General features: G+C 47.7%; 1 protein-coding gene across 7 annotated transcripts in view; it reads right to left on the bottom strand.

Annotated features, from left to right (window-relative positions):
* The window catches only part of COL26A1 (collagen type XXVI alpha 1 chain), a 170,522-nt gene that overhangs the window by 36,145 nt on the left and 113,652 nt on the right, over positions 1 to 20,725 (bottom strand). For all 7 annotated transcript variants that reach the window (XM_050981796.1, XM_018919312.3, XM_050981795.1 and 4 more), the window contains one exon: positions 6,580 to 6,641. In XM_050981796.1, the coding sequence (XP_050837753.1) occupies positions 6,580 to 6,641 (62 nt within the window). The remainder of the gene's footprint in view (positions 1 to 6,579; positions 6,642 to 20,725) is intronic.

Raw genomic sequence — 20,725 nt, forward strand, 5'->3', positions numbered from 1 at the left:
ACTAACATCTGAGGAACTGGCTGCCCAGAGAATCTGGGTGACTTCAAACTTGCAACATCTCAGAGGCTTTGGCCAAAGGGACAAGATAATTAGGGCATGGAGAAGTTTTTGCATTGATAAATCATGGGGGGAGCATTAGCTGATGGCATTGTAGTGACTCAGTGGAGATAAAAGGTGAGGTTTGTGTCACCAGATAATGCATGGTGACAGAAACATGGACCAAAGGCTTCTGTCAGGTAGCACAGCTCTTGTTCTTTCTACAAAGAGAGCTACCAGATTTCCAAAACCAGGATGGAAAATGCAACTCTTTCCTCAGCAGGCACCTTCTGGAGGGGAATCAGGGCAGAGAAGACACAAAAGCCCAGCTGCCCTCCCAGTGCAGACAAAACACAGGTACTGTTCAGCAGCTCCTCAGACCCTGGAGGCTCTGCTTGAGAGAGCAGCTGGAGGGAAGGATTGGCTGTGGTCCAGGGAGGCACTGGGGAGCTCCTCTGAATGTGCTCCCCAGTGGGATTTGCTCTGCTGCTGAGACCCCAGCCTGCCACAGCTGGCACCCCAAGGAGCCAGATGTGGAGAGGATCTAGCAATGCCATGTACACAAAGCACACAAGGGAGCTCAGAGTGAAATCAGATTTGTTCCTGTGAAACACCCTATAAAAATACAAGGGAGCTATAACCTTCCACCCTCAAAATCACAAAATTCCTCTGCCCGAGGTATATCTGAGGACTGCTGGGGATGTAGGAGTGCCAGGGATGTGGAACCAGCCCAGCCTGAGGTGAATTTAGTCTTGAGCAAGTGCCTCCTGTGCCCAGCAATGCCTTTGGGATCAGCTCTGCTTCCCCAGGTGAGGAGGGGTCAGCTCAGGGCTTCACCTCGAGCAGGCTCAGGTGCCTTGTGTGCTCTTCTCCTCCACAGAGCTCTAAAAGCTGCTGGGAGAGAGCAGAACGAGGGAAAAGATGAGGAGATTGGGCCTTTCCTGGCTCACCTCAGTGCAAGCTGAAAGAAAAAGGACCCAAAGTTGTTTTAATCTCACAGTGGTACTTTACTTATGAAGCTCCCATAGAATTTCTGATTAGAACCAAGTGGAAATTCAAATATTTGGACACTGAATTACAAAAGGATCTGAGCACATCCCTTGGGCTCCTCATCCACCTCCCTTGACAAAACCTACTGCTTGTCCCCAAATGTATTTCTCTTTAAAAATCCAAGCTTGTAAACAGTGTTCCCAGGTATTAAACACACCAAAAGTATCTCCTAAAGCAGACACAGAATTTGCTTGGCAAACTTGAGTTACGTGTCAGGAAAAGAGAATTTTGCAAAGTTATTTGATGAAAATATTAAATCCATTTGGCTAAAAATGCCAAACTTGTAACTAAAAGACTTTGTGGGAGGGAATGGTGGATGAGGAGGCCTTTGCAGCCTTTTTGTTGTTCTGGCAAACGATTTAGAGCATTGGCCAAACACATGGAACAGTCTTAGGGGACAGACTGCTCCTTCAGTCCAACAGTGATAAGAAATAAGGTCCAAAAATTGCTTGACTTTAGGGGGAAAGGATTTAAACTATCATTCTGAAAGACAGCAGGATGCCCAAATGAGAGAAGGGTCAGTACCCAAACTGCCTCATCATCAGGACTGTTGCAGAGCAGCTAAAAAGCAAGACATGGATGCAAAGTTACACAAAATTCAGTTTGCCCACCCAGCTTTGATCCATGGTACCTCCTTGTAAAAATCAGTTAGGGAGTTGCTTTTATTCTTAGGGACATTTGAGTCATTAAGTGACCTGCAGAAACTCAGCATTAAATTAGAAATTTTACAGGGACTGATTCCACGTTGTTAATGCTACCAGAAACCAGCCAGCTATTATATAGCAACCTGTGAAACAACCCAAATTCTCCTTAAATTCAGTGTACTGCTGGAGCTGGAGAAACAGATTCTGCACAGAGCCACTAGGAAACCTTAGGGATTAATAATAATAATAATAATAATAATAATAATAATAATAATAATAATAATAATAATAATAATAATAATACTACCTTCCTGTTCAGAAAGGAAAGGAAATACCAGCTCATAGCTATCACATACAGAACATGGAAAATCCATGGAAGTCCTTGAAGTCTCAAGCAGCTGCTCATGTCCATCCTGCAGAGCCAGCAGCAGCCTCACAGCCAGGCAGTTCTGGTTCCCCTCCCAATCTCTCTGCCATGTCACAGCACTGTGAAACATTTGCTATCTTCCAAATATTTCTCCCCTACAGCAGGGAATTGTTTTATTGTCTATCAGAGAAAGGAAAGACAAACCCCATAAAACATCCCAGACAGCTGCCAGTATTTAATGTAATTGCTTGGGAGAAGAGGGAAATACAGAAACATTTCATACAATGATCACATTAAAACTCCAAGTTATGATCTTTTACCATCCAAAGACAAGGTAGTGAAGGTGCTGTTGGTAATCTCTCCTAAATAAATGGGCTGATTTCAGAAAAATAGCAATGAATTGATCAAATACTTTGCACTGTACAAAGATTTTCTTTAAAACCTTCCAGAATCTTCTGTGTGGGGTATCACATTACAGGGGCTGTTTTCATGCAAAAACTATGCATGTCATTTATCAATCACACAATGAATCAATCAGACACTGGATATGTAATGCTATCTCCAAGAATTAAAGCTGGAAGTGAAATGCCACGAGCTTCACAAGAGCTGTGTCAGGAGATAGGGCTGGCTTACATCAGCTCAGATCAAGCACTGCACTCCAACTCCAGCCCAAACCTGGGATTAATACTGTGCTGCCCAGAGCTCTGTGGTGGTGCTCACTTAGAGAAACTGGGCGAGAAAAATGAGCAGGAATTTGTGTGCAGCTGCCTGCAGCTCTGCCTGCAAATCTGCCAGCCCCACTTGCATCCCTGCCTGCAGCCCTGCTCCCCTTCCAGCCCTGCCAGCTCTTTCTGCCATGGGCAGTGCTGTCACTCCCAGGTTTGTCTGGGCTCAGTCCTGTGACCCAGGAGGGCAGCATCAGGCTCAGGAAATTCAGGAAGGGCTGAACACACTTCCCACTAAGGGGCTGTGCTGGCTTAAGTGAAACTTTGCTATGAAATAGAAGCAGGGTTTGCTCTGCTGTCCCACCAATGAGGCTTCCATGGGGTCAGGGGTATTGTGGGGGTGTAAACTAAGATGTCAGAGGAGAGAAAAAAGGGTTGGCATGCTGGGGCTTGGGGAGGAGGTACTTTTCTTCCAGTTCACAGCATTTCTTGTCCTGGAGCCCAGGGTGGTCACCATCCTCCCTGACACAGGTTCTGTGCTCTGTACATTTCCAGTTCAGCACCGTCCATCTTTGGCACTCAGTGGGTCTGGTGAGCCCCTGAGCTCCATCCTGGGGAGACAATGTGGTAGCTGGAAACAGGAGATGAGAATGGAACCTGATTCCATCTGCCTTCACCTCCCTCCCTGCAGAAACCCCTCCTGCAGGCACAAGGACATCCTGGAGCAGCCCAGGAAGGTGAGGCACCTGAAGAGCTGGTTCTGCTGCAGCTAAGCCATGGCTCAGCCTCTCTCCTCCCCAAGGGCAATAAAAGCACTGGTCCCTAATGAGTCATTTTTCATTCCATTTGCTCTGTGTTTATTTTTGCTTCTCACCTTCTGATTCAACTCTCATATTACTAAAATCAGAGGGTTACTTTTATTACCTCATTTGGACACTGATCTTACAATTTGGATGAACCAGCTCAGCCTTGTAATTGGAAAGATGAGACCATTGCTGGTTATATCCCCATTTTTAGGGGCTGCTATAAAAGCTGAAGAGCAGTGGGGAAAGAAGAAACCTCAGGCTGGTTTTTCCCCTTGCCATCCCCTGAGCTCACCTTGGTCATGCTGGGCTGAAATTCAAAAGGGCAAAAGCAGCAAAGTGCCTCAATTTCAGCTCTCTCCAGAGGGAGCAGCACTGTGGCAGGAAAATCCAGCTCTGCTGGTGGGGAAGATGAAATTCCACATCTGCCTTTGCAGAAAAAACCTGCAAAAATCCAGGGAGAAACAGCCTCTGGCACTGGCAGATATGTGTGTGCCCATCCCATCCTTCCTGTGCTCCTCAAAACAGCTTCAGGCTGTTGTGATGAAATGAGACATTACAAGAAGACAGTATGGACAGCTGAGAGACAACTTCACATCCAGATCATCCAGCGAAACAGGGATCTTCCTCCAAAATCCAGAGCAGGAATGCAGACACCACCAAACAAACATAAGCACCTTTAAATGATGTTAGCTATTGCTGAATAATAACAACTGAGTTCATTAGATTGCTACAGAGATCAAACTGAACTTAAATTAACCTTGAAAAAAGGGGGAATCAGCATATTTCTCCTGTGTACAGCACCAGCACTCCTGTACTGTTGCTTCACTCTCTGTTTCATTCCTACAGTCAATTTTTGCAAAGCATCCACAGCTTTTCAAACAAAGTGGAAGCCAAAAGATTGATAAGGACCTTGCTGGGCTGTGCTGCAGAAGGTCTCCTTGCAGACACATGGTCTTTAATACTTCAAAAAGAAAGGCAATAACTCATTTTCCTCTGTAAAACTGAACCCTTTTGATGAGCCTTGCTCCCAGCTTGGGTCTGTGTGGGAGCAGAGGGAAGTCAGAAGGAAAACCATCACAGCAACAGCACCAACAGCCTGACTGCAGCACTAAATCAGAGACACAGCACGCTCTGCCTGACTTCCCAAAGGGGTTTGGGCAGGTACAACCTCCTTCCCCCTACCCAAAGTCCTGCCAGCTCCCAGCTGAGCTGCCATCAGTCTTTGCACATTGTTACCTGTGCAAACCCAGGGCACTGGGATGTTTCCCTGTCTGCTCTGGGGTTCCCTGAGCCCCAGGGGAGCACTGACTGTGACCCTCATTCATGGAGAAAGTTTCCTAAACTCCAGAATAGACTGGAACCCACAAAAGTGTGAAACAGATTGTAGAGAGCAGTGTAGGTGTGTCACTTAGAGGTGGGAAATTGAGGGTTTGGGATTTTTAGCGTGCTGTGGATGGAAGCAAGATGGAGGGCACTGGGTATCATCCTGGGCTTCTTCTTCCTCCTTCCTCATGGGTTTGGGTGGCATTTTGGGTCTTTTTTCCACATTGGGTGGAAAAGTCCCCATTGCAGCTCTTTGGGATCAGTTATTGGGTTAAAAAGGGAAATAATCCAGGTGTCAGCGCTTAATTGGATAGTTTAGTCTGAAAAGCCCTTGTACCAAGAGATTGTTGGTATTTTTGTGGTGCTTTTCCAGCGTGCTGAGCCTGGTGTGGACAGTGTGCAACACTCTAGATAACAATAAACAAGACCAAAAAGATCCAGTGTGTCTCTCTTTCCTGACACAGAACCACTCCAGGAGAGGGGAGCCCCCTGGGAGGGCCCAGCCAGAGTCCCAGAAGTCAGAGAATCAGCAGCAGGTACCCTGACAGTCACCCCCCAGTGCTGAGCACACAAGGCAGCAGTGGGGAGTGATGGCAGGACAGCCTCTGCTTGTCCTTCTCCAGTCAGCCAAAGAGAAAACCCTGGACAGCAAAGAAAGGACCAGCTGGCCCCAGCCTGGGAGGGAAGGGCTGATTCCCATCTCTCTGAGGCCAGGCCTGTGGCTCACTTGCACTCAGGACTGCACACACAGGGGTCCCTCAGCAGCCCCTCTGCCCTGCCCTGCCCAAGGACCCCCACTGCCAGCCCCTGCTGCTCAGACAGCCCAGCTCCCTTTGGTCCTTTGCACTGCACCAGTTGTTTCCACTGGAACAATCCTGCTCCCCAGAACCTCATTCCCCCCCACCCCTTCATTTTCCTGTAGTGAAATATAACTGGGAAGGCTTTGAGGAGGCTCCAGACTTCATTTCAGCACAAACAATTCCCAAATTACCATAATATCATGCACTGGCCTCAAAAACACCACACAACCACCACCTCCCTCCACAAAGGTTTCTCCCTAAATTCTTTTATGTCATTGATAAGCATCAGTTAATGAATAATAACAGCAGTAAATGCCTTAAAGGGACCAAAGCATGATAAGTAGCAGCCAGGAGTGGGCTGTCACAGGAGGGACCACAGATCAAAGGGGAATGCTGACTCAGCTGCTTTGTTGCTAGACTGGAACAATTTATCTGAATCCCAGTAGGTGGAAATTAAAACTATTTGTAGGGGAAAATAAAACAAATCTCCACAATGTGAAGGTCTCCCCCTAATATTTGTCTCCACTAAACTATGCAGGAGAGCCTCCCAGCCTTCAGAAAAGGGATAAAAAAAGCAGGACTGGATTGCACTTGGAGAAATACAGCAGAGCAGAGGCAGGGCAGGTGTGACAGGCAAACAGTGACAAATAAACATGATGGCAACACTGAGCATTATTTTGGGGGAGGTGAGGCAGGGATGCAGCCATGTGGGAAGGGGAAGGGAAGGAGCAGGGCTAGGGGCAAACAGTGCCTCATGTTCTGGGGCAGAGCCACTGCCATGGAGAGGGGAAGAGGCACTGATCCCTCCAGGCCTGCCAAGTGGATGTGGTTTTCAGCAGAAACTCTTGGGAATTTTGGTGGAAGAGGTGAATAAAGGCAGCTCCTTACCTTGGCCTCCAGCGTGTTCAGCCTCTCGGTCATGTCAGCCAGCCTGGTGCAGTTCATGCATTCTGGAGAGAACAAAACACAGGCATGTCACACTGCCAGCTGCTCTGTGTGCTCAGCCACAGCTCCAGGCTGATCCCTTCATCCAGGGCTCATGGAAAAGTCAGTCAAGATCAGTTATGGGGCCAAATTAATGTTCAAATCCAGTGCCCAGGTCACCAGCCACGTGACATGAGCCTTGTTTGGGGATGTTTAGTGGGGCAGAGTGTGAAATGAAGTTCCCAAAATGCAGAGGGCAGATGAAATAAAAATCACTTCTCAGACTTTTCACGCTGCCAACCAGCCTGACCTGCTGTCATAGGCAGAGACTCTTGTCCTGCCCCTGGTGCTGGCTGGTGTGGCACCTGCTCCCACCTCACAGACACCAGGCTGCAGAACCTCCACTCCCTTTAATACTCTCCCCTCTACTATTTTCCTGCTAAAATACCAAGGAAAGCAATGGATACACAAAATGCCCATCTCTGTGGAGTCCTGTTCCATCCCTGGGCTCCCAGGGATGTTTCCACTCCCAACAAAGGAGACAGAGCATCCACCTCAGTGACAGCCAGGAGATCCAAGGGCTGGTGCAGCTCAGAGCTGCAGCATGAAGTGGTTTCCATCTCCCTTTGCTGCAGAGGAGCAGCAGACAGTGAGCAGCCACCAAAGGATCCTGACAGCAGCCTCAGTGAGAACAAACATTGCCAGGAGGAGCTCTGAGCGCTCCTCTGAGGTTAAAGTGGCTGCTCCCTCCAAAGGACATTCCTTATCTAAACACAAGGCCTGCTGCTTTACCTCTGCTTTCATCTCAGCAGTTTTGAAGTGAGTGAAGGAAGATAAAGCCCTGAGCAGAGATTTAATCAACAGGATGCTTCCCAAGTGCTTTGCAGCAGGGTGGAACTGCCCATTCCCAGCTCTCAGAGAAGCTTTCCATGCTGGACCCCTCACCTCTCATGACTTCTGAAGCCCAGCAGCTCTCAACAAGGGAATTATTTACAAAATTATTTACAGCATGGAGCATTTCAGAGAATAAACCACCCATATCCAGGTGATGAACCACAGCTCATGTCCCATAGAGCAGAAACATATCTCTGTGTGTGTTTGTGCTCCTTGAGGGCCAGATTCTTTCACTGACTCAGTTTCCATTGCCTGGCCATGGAAGTATTTAACTCTGGTGCTTCCATAGGGCTGGGAATGCTGTCCTGTGGTTCTTGAGCCCCTACAGACTGCTCAGGTGCAGCTGAGGCTGCAGTGGTGCAGAGGGTGGTGGAACCCAAAGCTTTCCTATGGCAAGGAATGGGTGAACAGGGATTCTGCCCTGAGGGAACACCCCAGCCCCTGGGCTCTGCTGTCCCCCCTAACAAGATCTGGCCCCTGTTGCACAAGGCTCCCCAAGGGACCTCTCCAGTCTCCTGCTGGCTTTGTGGAGCACACTGCATGCCCTGGTGGCTCAGCCATGGCATGCAGTGTGAGTGCACTGAGATTCCAAGCCATGCATTGAGTGCATGGCTTGGAAGAACAGGAAGCTGGGCTGTTCCACCCCGGTGATTTACAGGCTAAAGAGATTGTTTGAGTGCTAACAGCAACCCACTGCATCCACTTTCCAAAGGAATTCTCACCCTGGCCCTCTGTGAGGAGCTGTGTAGCTTCCCAAAGGAGCCAGATGTAGATTTTCCACCTCATAACACAGAAGATTTTGCAGAAAAAGCATCTGATGCTTCAGGAACACTCAGATGGAGGGATTTCCTCACAGGTCAATACTGACATGGACTTTCTTTTACCCAACAGCAAATACCATTTGTTTATTTTTATTTTCTGCAATAGAAGATCTTGGGCAATCTCTTTTGGCTTGAATTGACCCATGAACATGCAAGTGCCATAAGTGCACTGTCCTGTGGGGGAGGAAATGGGTGAGGCTTGTTTGGTCTGGATCTGCCTGTGGTGTGTGCAACAGGGAATTGGTTTCTGTATGGAACTGGCTTCAGGCTTTTGATCTTGCTCATCCCCACAGAAAGATAAGACTGAATAAATCCAGTGCTCCCAGGAGCCAAAAGAGGCACCAGATGTGTTGCAGAGCAAATAAAACACAGAGTCCCATTCTCACTTCTGCTGGCTTGCACATATTAGTAACTCCCACAGGTTTAGAGAGACTGACTTGAAGTGCCTGAAAACCATCTCTGAGATGGACTGAGCATTTCAGGTCCCTCTGGAGAGCTCAGCTCAATAGAAAAGGGTTTGTACCACCCCTGGGCACAGGGGTGAATCAACCAGCTCCCCAGGGGAGGGACAGGCTTCAGGGACAGCACCAGTCCAGCAGCTCTCTCTGCTCCTGAAGAGGGTCTCAAAGAGCCCTCTCAGGAGCATTTCCAACAGGAAAGGTTTGATGTAAATTGACAAAGTGACAGAAGAGGAGGGAAATCAGCAGTGTCACTGCACATGATATTTGTACTAATATGATCTTCATCTCAGTGATGTGGAAACAGGCAGAAAACACAGCCTGGATCAGAAATAGAACTACTTCAGTTCAGGCTGGATTTGATCTCTGATCCTTTCTGTTGTGAAATGCCTGGAAACCCAGATCCACACCCAAGGTACTTAAACTGGGCCCAAAAGTCATTTAAATAATCCAGAAAGTGGATATCCTCATGCAAAAGACCTTACTAAGGCAAGAGTCCTGCCAACAAACCCATGTGACATTTATTTATCTGACCAACAGGCAGACAAGGCTTTTGAAGGCAGAGATGAATGCTCAGGGCTGCAGTGTCAGACACTCCATCCAGAGCTCCCTCACTACACACCAGGGACTGTCCAGGGCTGGGCTCCACAGCTGTCCTTGCAGAAAGACTGAGAATGGTGGTGACAAATCAAGCTAATAAATATCTTCCCTGAGCATGATGCACTGAAGTATTTAGTGTCTGATCTTGATGGCTGCTGGTTCCAAGGCCTGGGACTGTGAAGCTGAATTTTCTGATCAGGGTGGAAGCAATCTGTGTTATTTAGAAGAGCTTGAGAATCTCACATCATTATTTCTCATGGAACAAATACAACACTGGGGCAAATGCACACACTCTCTGACCTGGGACTGCAGAGCAGACGCTTTCCATATCTGCAGAAATCCATCACTTGTTGCTACACAGAACCACAGTTTATTTCTCTTCTATTCCTAGTTGGCAGATTTGTATTTTTCCAGCTAAACTCTGAGAAAGGAGTTGTGATTTCACTCTATGAATCCCAACCTCAAAACACATGGTAGGATTTGTTTTAGAAATATTCCAGCAGGGAGGATAAATAATTGAGATAATGAACATGAGACAGTACCAGCATATCCTGTGACACCCTGTCTGTCTCCACAACAGACTGTCCCAGCACTTCTCTCCCTTCCCATTCCTCCTTTCAGCTGGAATGCAACTGCAGGGATGGAAAATTCTAATGCAGAGGAGACATGGAAGACTTTACATGCTGGAAAATAACAGCCGAGGTACTCTGCACCAGCTGTGACCCCCTTAACCCTGACACAAAGGTTGACGCCTTCAACCCATCTTTGTTGAAAGATCAGCCTCCAGTGCTGCAGCTTTGCCAACAGGGATCAGATCTGTGCCTGAGCTTCCAGTCTGGATACACCCCTGAGAGTGACCTAAAGCAGAGAGTGATGACTTCAGGTCCCTTGTTAACCTGGCACTCCTGCTTTGCATAATTTCATTATTAAATACTTGCACACTTCAGCTTCTCAAGCCTGAAAGCCCCACAAGTCTTCAAACCCCTCACCCAAATCCTAACAAGAGCAGTGTGCTACCAGCCTGATCCCAACAGGGCTCTGATGGTTTCAGCACTGAGGGCAGTGAAAGAAGAACCATAGGGCCACAGGTCAGTTTTATGTGAAAAGGCAAAGAAACCTCTTGGCACCTCTGCCCCATTTCTCAGCTCTGACAGCCCACGCTCATTTGTACACCCAGAGTCTCTGCAGCATATTAAAAGAGCTTTTGGTTCCCTGCAGCCAGATGCTCAGTAGATATAAATTGCACAGCTCAACTGAAGTCAAGGGATCAAGGCTCTGTCTCTCTTTTTCTTGATGGATTGCTCCAAAATTTGTGTTTCAGAGGGGAGGCAGAGGAGGTGGTTTATAGCATATGAAAGGGGGAGAATTCTGGAATCACAAAGCCTTTGTTTAAACAAATAAAGTCTTTGCAGCCAGTTTTTTTCAAGACCATATTTTGCTATTACAAGAAACTTCAACCTTGCAATGCAATGGGGCATAGCACACAGGCAGGCTCAGGGACTGAGAATCACATCTGCAGCTCATGCTTCAACCTGCTCAGACTCCAAACAACATACTTCCCTCCTCCCAGGATCACTTTCCTTTCATCCATTGTTAGCTTAATGTAAAGGACCTGTAAAGGCTCCTAGGTCAAAGGATGAAAAAGGACCAAATGTGACATTTATGCAGAGGAACAAACTAAATACTTGTTTTTTGTGCCACAACTTGCCTGAGGGCAGCTCTTCCCTCTCCATCTGATCTAGTGCACTCCATTGCATGGCCATGCACAAAGAGGACAGGCTGGGTGATCCCCAGGGCAGGGCAGCAAACCAGAGCTGCCAACAGCCCATGCTGGAGCACTGGGGAGGCAACAGCAGCTCCATGGAACTGAACACAACAGTTCTGAGTGTGCAGCAGCTCCATGGAACTGAACACAACTGCTCTGAGTGTGCAGCAGCTCCATGGAACTGAACACAACTCCTCTGGGTGTGCAGCAGCTCCATGGAACTGAACACAACTGCTCTGGGTGTGCAGCAGCTCCATGGAACTGAACACAACTCCTCTGGGTGTGCAGCAGCTCCATGGAACTGAACACAACTGCTCTGGGTGTGCAGCAGCTCCATGGAGCTGAACACAACTGCTCTGAGTGTGCAGCAGCTCCATGGAGCTGAACACAACAGCTCTGAGTGTGCAGCAGCTCCATGGAACTGAACACAACTGCTCTGAGTGTGCAGCAGCTCCATGGAGCTGAACACAACAGCTCTGAGTGTGCAGCAGCTCCATGGAGCTGAACACAACAGCTCTGAGTGTGCAGCAGCTGCAGCACCAGCTCCTGCACCAGCACAGCCACGGCTCTGCCCTGACAAATCAGGGACACAGCTCGAGAAGGTCCAGCTGGAAGAACATTCTGTCTGTCAAAGTAAGCAGGAGATCAGCTTTTCTCAGCAGACACCTTCCCCCAGGACAAGTTCAGAGCAGTCTCTGAGCAAATCTGGAAGAACTCAGCTAAATTCACCCAGTCAACCCACCATGTTTCTTTGCAAAGAGAAAAGGATGAACTCCAAGCTCCCAAGGGAAATAGGAAGCACCATTAACTCAGGGAGCACCCAGGATCTTGTGCACTGATGGTTTATTTGACACTCTTGAGAGAAACCACCAGACCACTGACCCCTCCATCCCCTACAGCCACACACATATGGACACCTTAGCCAAAAAGAGATCAGTGACACTTTTGACACTGGCACAGGAGGAATTTCAAGTCAAATTCCACAGCAGAAATATGAACACGGATCTTCTGTGCCTACCTAGGTGGCCCTCAGCTGGGGGACAGCCTGCCTGGGCCTGCATCTCCACCTCTCTTTAATTTGTCTGATTTGACCCTTCCAGCCTTTTTACATGGTTACTGAGTTTCCTTAAGTAGTTTATGTTCTGGCCCTTTGCAAAAGCTTTCGCCAGTGCTTGTGAAGGATAGCAGGCCCAAGCCATAAATCACAGCCAACCTGGGATCTGTTTTTTCAACACATTTCCTCTAATGAGAGTCAGATGTTGGCTAGATAGGCTTTATTAATTGTGCTTGTTTAGAGCAGGCTGTGTGTGACTGGGCTTTGAGCACGTGAAAGGCAGAGGGCTGACAGCAGGCAGGGAGGGGATGGACACCTCTGTCACCCAGTAGCCTCTGGCCTGAGGAGCAAAGGCTCAGGAATCAAAGGGAGGGAAGGGCTCTGACCCTGGCCACAGCTCCAGTCCCAGGAAAGCCAGAGCAGGAGCTGTTTCTGCAAGGGGAAGCTCTCCGAGTTTTGTTTAGTGTAGGATCATTAAGACTCCACTGCTGTGTTTTTACTGCCCCGATATTTATTTGCTGTGTGCATTGTAAACCCCAGAATCACAGAATATCCTGTGCTGGAAGGGACTCAAAGATCATCCAGGTCGACCCCTGGCCCTGCCCAGACACCCAACAATCCCACCCTGTGCATCCCTGGAGCATTGTCCAAACCCTCTGGAGCTCTGGCAGCCTCGGGACTGTGCTCATTCCTTGGGCAGCCTGGGCAGTGCCAGCACCCTCTGGGGAAGAACCTGTCCTGGCATCCCTGACACAGCTCCAGGCCATTCCCTCAGGTGCTGTCACTGGTCAGCAGAGAGGAGAGATCAGTGCCTGCCCCTCCTCTCCCCCTTTGGCCAGAGGCAGGGCAAGGTTAGGGCTCCACTGCAGGGGCTGGCAGAGCCCGGGGCTGGGGCAGAAAGGCCAAGCCACCCAGCCCAGGGAGGAGCTGTGCACTCAGTGCCTCTTCCCCCAACACTTCCCATGCACCCAGTCTGTGTTCTGGCTGACCTGCAAACATGGCAGGCTCCAGCCTGGCCACAGCCTCCCCTTCCACCCTGCATTTGCACACCACTTCTGTTCACTCAGGAGTGGCACTCAGTGATCTTTAGGGTCCCTTCCTGCTCAGACCATTCTGTGATCCAGGCTCCACTCTGGGACTGGCAGAGTCCCACCATGTGGCATTGTGTGTTTTTAGAATCAGTTATTTCTTTTGTAACTCAATAATGGCTCAGTCCTCGGTTCCCCCCATACACTTCCCTCACAATGGTTTCTCCCTATTGGAGCTGCCCCCGCCTCCCTGCCTGTCATGGTACCCACCCCCCTTATCTCGAGAATTCTCTGTGTCACTCATTCCTTAATTTGATGTATGATTTGCTCCTGGGGTTTTTCCCCTCCCCTGTGTGATCCTCAGTGGCTCAGCTGTAACCCACGCTCCTCCCTGGGTACTTGCTGCTGTTAAGCTTTGTGTCTCCTCCCATCACACCCACTCCCTTTATCAGCGTACCCCCGAGACCGTGTCTTGGTCGCGTGTCCCTGAACCCACTGGGAAAGAAGATTAAAAGATCCCTGGTACTTATACAGGTGTCCCTCCTCCTTCTTTTGCTTTGGTCCCTCGAAGCCGAGATCCCGCCTGTGCCACCCATGCCACAGACGGTAACCACTGCCAGGGTTCCGGAGGGATCCGGGAGTAGCACTTGGTGTGGCATCTTCGGCCGGGCCGGGGGCACCCAGCCGGGCACCCGTACAGCCCCGCGGCCGCTAAAGGGAGAGAGGCTACACCGCCACATCTCCCTCAGCCTGGGCATCAGCACAATTAGAACATCTCCCACATCAGGAACCTGGAGCTCAGAGCAACTTAAAGATGGTCTCTTTGATCAAAGGGGGTTTGTTCTTGCCCACAGTTTTCACTTCAGGATTTTGCAGGCTGGAATGTTTTATCTTCACCTGGAAATTGTGAGTTATTAGGTTGCCTATCAATATGAAACAGAACACCTCCAGAATATTTTTGCCTTTCTACCTTCATTCCAGATAAACAGAACACCTCCAGAATATTTTTGCCTTTCTACCTTCATTCCAGATAATTCACCATCTCTGCTACGAGACCCCAATCACTGCCAAAATTCCCCCATTTGCAATTTCTCTCATATCTCTATTATAACAACCCTTACCCTTAACTTTACTGGCTATCTTTAAAAAGCAGCTCAGATTTCCTTTCTTATGAGAACTGCTATCTGATCCTTTTCCTCTTGTAAAGGGTTCATACTTCATTTTCATGTCTGCTTTCTTCTTTTCCTTCTTAAAGAGGAAAAGGCCTTTTTTTATTCATAAACAAACAATAAAATGTTTTTTCATTACCATGATATTCAGTGATTTTGAAATGTCTGTAAGAAAAACCTCAGCAAAAGTGAGTAAAAAGAAAGTTAACCACAAAATGCAAGTTACTTCAAGTTGTTGGAGTAAAAATTACTATTCAAGAGGCTACACAAAATGTGGTACATTGTTTCAAGTGGAAAAAATAGGTGCAATTTTTAAAAGATTTGCAATATTATTTCTAGAGGTTTTTTATTAAATAATTTTTCATACATTCTAAAGTAACTGTTTCAGCCTTAAGTTTTGAATAGCATTTTTTTCACATCTCACTTAAATTAAAAATAAATTAACAAATTAAATAGTCTTAAGTGAAAGTAAATGGTTTAGTTTGGGTCAAAAGAAACAATTCTGGTTGACCCAAACCCATATTTTAGTTATTACACTGTGTCAAAACCTTAAAATTTTCCATTTCAGATTCTCCCAAATCATTTTGCTTTCCAATTTTTTTTTTATTTGGCAAATCAAGCCCAAACCCCTCCATTATATCCAGGTCTATTCTTAAACAGCTCACATCACTCACGTTGTTTTAGTTCAGATTTCACACATGCACACTTCCACCTCAGCCACTAATTTTATCCACAATTCCTCTCAGCCTGGGGATTTGTGCTCTTCCCCATCCTGCTGGTGAGGCTGGTGCTCTGTCAGCATTTGGAATTTGATCAGGATAATTTATTCACAGGGAACATCAGCTGTGAGATCCATGTCCAACCCATCTCTCTCTGCCAGACGAAGGTTTAGCAGGGAATGGCTGAATTTTGATGCAACATTTTTGGATAGAAATGCATCATCTTTATTTTTACAAGCACCAAGGACATGTCACTAACACAGCCTGACTGAAGTTACCCTGAAAACAAAGACTGTCCAGCATGAAAACAATTACCTGTCCAGCATGTTTGCTAAAGCCTTGCTGACTGGAGCTGCTGATTCTGGAGCTCCAAGTGATGCTGGTGGCACTGGGGCCACTCAATAATTTTGATATTGCACCAAACAAACCCTCCCCTGGTTCACAGGGCATGGCAGCAAAGCAGACAAAGCAAAAAAAAGGACAGAAAATAAAGAAACACAGGTAGGAGGAAGGATATGTATCTAGAAACCTCTCACAGCAAGGCAAACCTAAACTAGATGAAAAGTCCCCAGATTTAAAGAGGGATTCCACAGGATCTCCAGCCAAGGAAGCTGAGGGCATGATGTCCACAGGGCCCGGGGCTCCTTCCCAGGGAAAACACTACAGTGAGTCCTCACTATGGCAAAATCCCACATCTGATCCCACCATCACTGAGCTAAACTCATTTCTCCCTCAATCCCTGCTCTGTGACATGGAGAGAAACTTCATGGGAAACTTCACTGCCCTCAGAACTTCACCTCCCATTGAGATGGCTTCACATCCCTCACAAAGCAGACTGCTTCTGCCTGCTGGGAGGAGCAATCAGAGGGAAAATGCAGTCAAAATATGGTGCAGTGTAAGTGAAATAAGGAAGCAGACAGGACAAAAGGAAACATTTGAATCAGGCTCAGAGTGAAGTCTGCAGGGACTCTCCCAGTATTGGTTCTGCACCTGTGTAACTCAGGGCAGGGAATCTCTCACACTCTGGAGCCAAACAACGTGTGCTGAACTGGGGGTTGAGTTTCAGAAAGACACTCCAGGGCCAGACAAGCAAGGTTTCCTTAGTGAACTGCATCCAGAGTTAACCTCTGGACAGCAAATATGCATCTTGTTTCCAGCTGGGATTTCTGACCCCAAATTCTACCCCTGCTTTGAGTTTTATTACTTGGGGCTGCAGAGCTGCAGAGATGCTCTAGGGTTGGGCACCTCCTCCCTGCTCCAAGTCCCTGTAACCCACAAACATGTGACATTCAGGATGCTCAGTCAAGCTCTAGTTGCTCCTCATCCTGAACATTTAGCACTGACTTCCTTTAGCAAAGACAAAAAATCGGCTGAAAGACCAATAAGGAAAACAACTCTTTAAGCCACTGAAAAGGATGGTCAGAATTCAGAAGAATTTGGCTCCCTGAACATCAAAATACTGTTTGCACATTCTTTCTCCAGCAAACACCCAATGATGATGATGATGATGATGATTGTTGTTATTGCTATTGCCAGGGGCACTTTTGCAAAGGTTTGATTTCCCATGTCAGCATCTCAGCCTCAGGTTCACCATACCATGGTTTGTCCATTCTCCCCACTCCCTCCCTGGGGCTCTGAAGGGCCCCCAGAGCCCTCAGCCAACACCCCAGCCCTGCACAAAGCCAGTGAGCACCAGTGAGCACTTGGAGCTGGGCTGGGATGGCTCACAGGTCCAGGACATCCCTCAAGGACCCTCACTGTCCCTCCTGCTGCTGGTTACTCCTTGCTGGCTTTTATCTGAGTCCCCCTGAGCTCTGCAGTGGGCCTTACAGAACTGAGCAGCAATCCTTTCCACATTTCTCTGCAGCTGTGGTTTTGTTCTCCAGGACACCCAGGGACACTGGGCTTTCAGGGGACCCAGCAAATCCCTCACATCCTCTGGTCTCCACAATGTGAAGAACAAGGGAACATTTGCATCCCATTACTGGGGAGCACAGAGCTGTGCAAAGGACTTTTTGTTTGGGTTTGTTTTCTGTTGTTGCCTTGTTAACTTCTGGGTGAAGAAAAATTAGTAAAGGAAATAATCTGCTTGGGCTTAGCCAGGCACATTTCAGTTTCAGCTTCAGATTTTTAACTCTTCTAAAGAAGCTACACCTCCAACTCATTTTAGATTGAAAAAAGTCAAAGGATATTCATAATCAAAATGTTTCCCAGCATTTCTGCATTCTGTTGTTTTCATCAAAACCTCACTAAACACTTCCCAAACGTGGGGATCTATTCACTTTCTGATGGGACCAAACCTTTAATCACCATTTGCCTATTTGCCCTTTCTCTGCCCTGTGACAAACAGCACAGCATGTCCCCTGAGAGCCCTCATGCTGGTGGCAGAACCTCATTTCGAGGTTCTAGATGATTCCACCCTGAAACTCTCCTTACAAATGCCTCAAATGGCAAGTTTCGACCCATGAGTGAAGGCCTAGCATGTGGGAAGATTTCTCCTGGAACATGGCAAGCCCTGGGTAAGGCTGGGTGGCAGCCAATCTTCTCTCCCAGCCTGTCACCCCTCACACTCTGCCTCAATATTATGTTACTCCTACAGCTGTGGAGGTTTAAACAATGAATTCTGACCTTCCCTCTGAGCACTGATGAGGAACAGGGAGAAGAGTCCAAAATGGACAAACCCAGAATGGTGCAGTTTGCCTGCAATACACCAAGAAGGAACTGGATCCCTCCAGAGACACCTCCATCCCTGCAAGCCCACACCATCAACAGTCACTGCTCCAAGCAGGGCTTGAAAATGACACAGCTCCAGCTTTAGAGGCCAGGGCACAGTCACTGGTGCCTGCTGCCACGTGATGCTGCTGGCAACAGGGGTGATTTTGGCACCTTAAAACAAGCACAGGGCCAGATTGCAGTGGGAAGCAACAGCCATAATTCTCCTGGAGTCAGAGAGCTCCTAGGTTTTGTACCCACTGAGTTTGGCCCCAACAGCACAACACAGAAACCTGAGGGCACTTAATCAAATCAAAGCTCTTAACTGCTTAAGTTCATCTTTCTCCATGAAATGTGTCTGCAAGACACTCTCAGGCACTTCAGCAGAGTTAATTGCCTGAACCCAAACCATCACAGCCCACAAATCCTTTAAACTTTGAGAAATGACTTAATGCTGAACAGCTGCCAGGCCCTCACTCGCCTGCAGCCATGGGAACAGCTTTTCTTATCAATAAATGGGGATTCCTGGGTGTGCACCACCCAGCAATGGCACTGCAGATAAATGCCTCTGCTTGGAGGTTAGGAAATGCCAGGAAAAATGTGCTAAGTGCAGCTGGAGGCCAAGCAAGATGCACATTCCCAGCAAAGCATGGCCCAGTCCCTTTCCAGAGGAGGGGAATGAGGGCACAGGGGGTGCTGGAACACAGTGGTGTTTGCTGTAAACTGCTGTGCTGCCAAAGGCAAGGCACTGCAGCTCTCCTCCACTCCAAGGGAAGCACTGGGCTACCTCCAAGAGCCATTGGTAAATGAGGGCTTGAATGGTGACAATTGCATCAGTACAAAAGCAATCTCCTATTTTAGGCCAATTAGTGCTGTGCTAAATCATCAGCCTGGGCCTTGCTTCTTGCAGGGGAAGGAGACACATCTGGGAGGCTCCTCTGCTGCATGTGGTTTTTGTTATCCTCCAGCACAATATGCATAAACTAATGCTGTTCTACACTTACACAGCACCTCATCTGGAAATCTGAAAGCCATTTATGAATGGTGGGCATCTGTGACATTTCACAGATGGAAATTGAGGCACACAGGGATTCAGTAATTAGCCCCAGACTTGCACAATGAGTCAGCTGCAGAGCAGAGCCCATTATTTGTTCTGTAGTAACATCTAGTGTCCAAACACAGAGGAAGAAAAGTCTTTCTCCCCAAAAAGTGTGCAAGCACACCCAAAAATACCACCCATGCCTGTGTTCAGACCAAGACTGCTGAGGAACAGCCTAAAGCACAGCCTCCCCTGGCACACAGGTCCCTTCATTCTTGCAACACAAACACAGGCAAGCAGAGGGGTTAATATGCCTGCAAGTTTGTCTGCTTTTTCCACATCAGTTGATCTAATAAAAAAGATTGATTCTCCCCACAAATCTGGCCTCACTTTAACAAATCATTTGATTTGACACAAAGGACTATATTCAGATAGTTTAAATTCCACTTCACTCCCTGAAAGTAAAGTTTCTAATGGGCTGAAGCCTCAGAAACAGCCAATAGCAAAGGCCAAGCAGAGACACCCACCTTGGGAAGGGCTGGAAGTGCCTGAGTGCAGCCAGAAGCATCTCCAGATCTTTCTGTACTGCAGTGCCTAGGAGCCTACAAGTGTGAAAGAAAACACACAGACCTTCCTGTGCCTTTGAGAAACAGCAGCAGCTCACACTCCTGAAAATATAAGACTGTCATTACCTGCCCACTTTGCCTGAAGTGACAATCCCAAAATGTTGGGATGCAGATCACCAGGGTGTAGAAAAAGCCCATAAGCACATCCAACCCATAACCACTGCCTCTGCCTTGCTGTCTGCCCCCACACTTCCAAAGGGTTTAGCCCACATCCTAAAGTCAGAGCATCAGTTGGAAGCTGAATGACTAAAATTAAATCATGGAAGGAAACCTTCAAACATCAGGCAACAAGAGGAATCCCAGGCCACACTGCCAAAATGAAGGGTTCCTTCCACAGTCAGAAAAACCCTAAAAATCCAACCAACCTATAAATCATAGAAGGATAGAATGGTTTCCTATAAATCATAGAAGGATAGAATGGTTTTCTATAAATCATAGAAGGATAGAATGGTTTTCTATAAATCATAGAAGGATAGAATGGTTTGTGTTGGAAGAGAACCTAAAGATTATCCAGTTCCACTCCCCTGCCATGGCAGGGACACCTTCCAGTGTCCCAGGTGGCTCCAAGCCCTGTCCAGCCTGGCCTTGGGCACTTCCAGGGGTCCAGGGGCAGCCACAGCTCCTCTGGGCACCCTGTGCCAGGGCCTGCCCAGCCTCATAGGGAACAATTTCTTCCCACCATCTGATCTAAACCTCCCCTCCTTGAGTATAAAACCATTTCTCCTTGTTCTGTCACTGTCTGCCAGTATAAAAAGTCTCTCTCCTCCCTTTTTACCAGTCCTGTTTAAGCACTGGAAGGGGCTCTAAGGTCTCCTTGGAGTCCTTTCCAGGATGAACAATCCCAGCTCTCTCAGTCTGTGTTTGTAGGGGATGTGTTCAGAGCATCCTGAACACCCATCATCAACACCCAGCCCACATTCTCTAACCTGCTGTCCCATCAGCAGAATAACAGCAGCACAAGATTCAGCCTGGATGAAACCTTAAAAGGGTGGGGAAATGCACAGTGGAGTAACCTCATTTTAAAATGATTTAATATCTTGCCCCCTCTGAGGGCTGTGGTGTGCAAGGGCAGGACTCTTGGTGCTCTCCCTGAACACCCAACAGGACAGATGTTCAAAAAGGCACAAAACTGCAGCACAAAGTTTCAGGCCAAGGAAAAAAATCACCACTTGAAAAAGACAATCCAGAACTAATATTGGTCTGCACCAGGACCAACAATAAGGAC

The sequence above is a fragment of the Serinus canaria genome, chromosome 19 (genome assembly GCF_022539315.1).
Source record: "Serinus canaria isolate serCan28SL12 chromosome 19, serCan2020, whole genome shotgun sequence".
NCBI lineage: Eukaryota > Metazoa > Chordata > Aves > Passeriformes > Fringillidae > Serinus > Serinus canaria.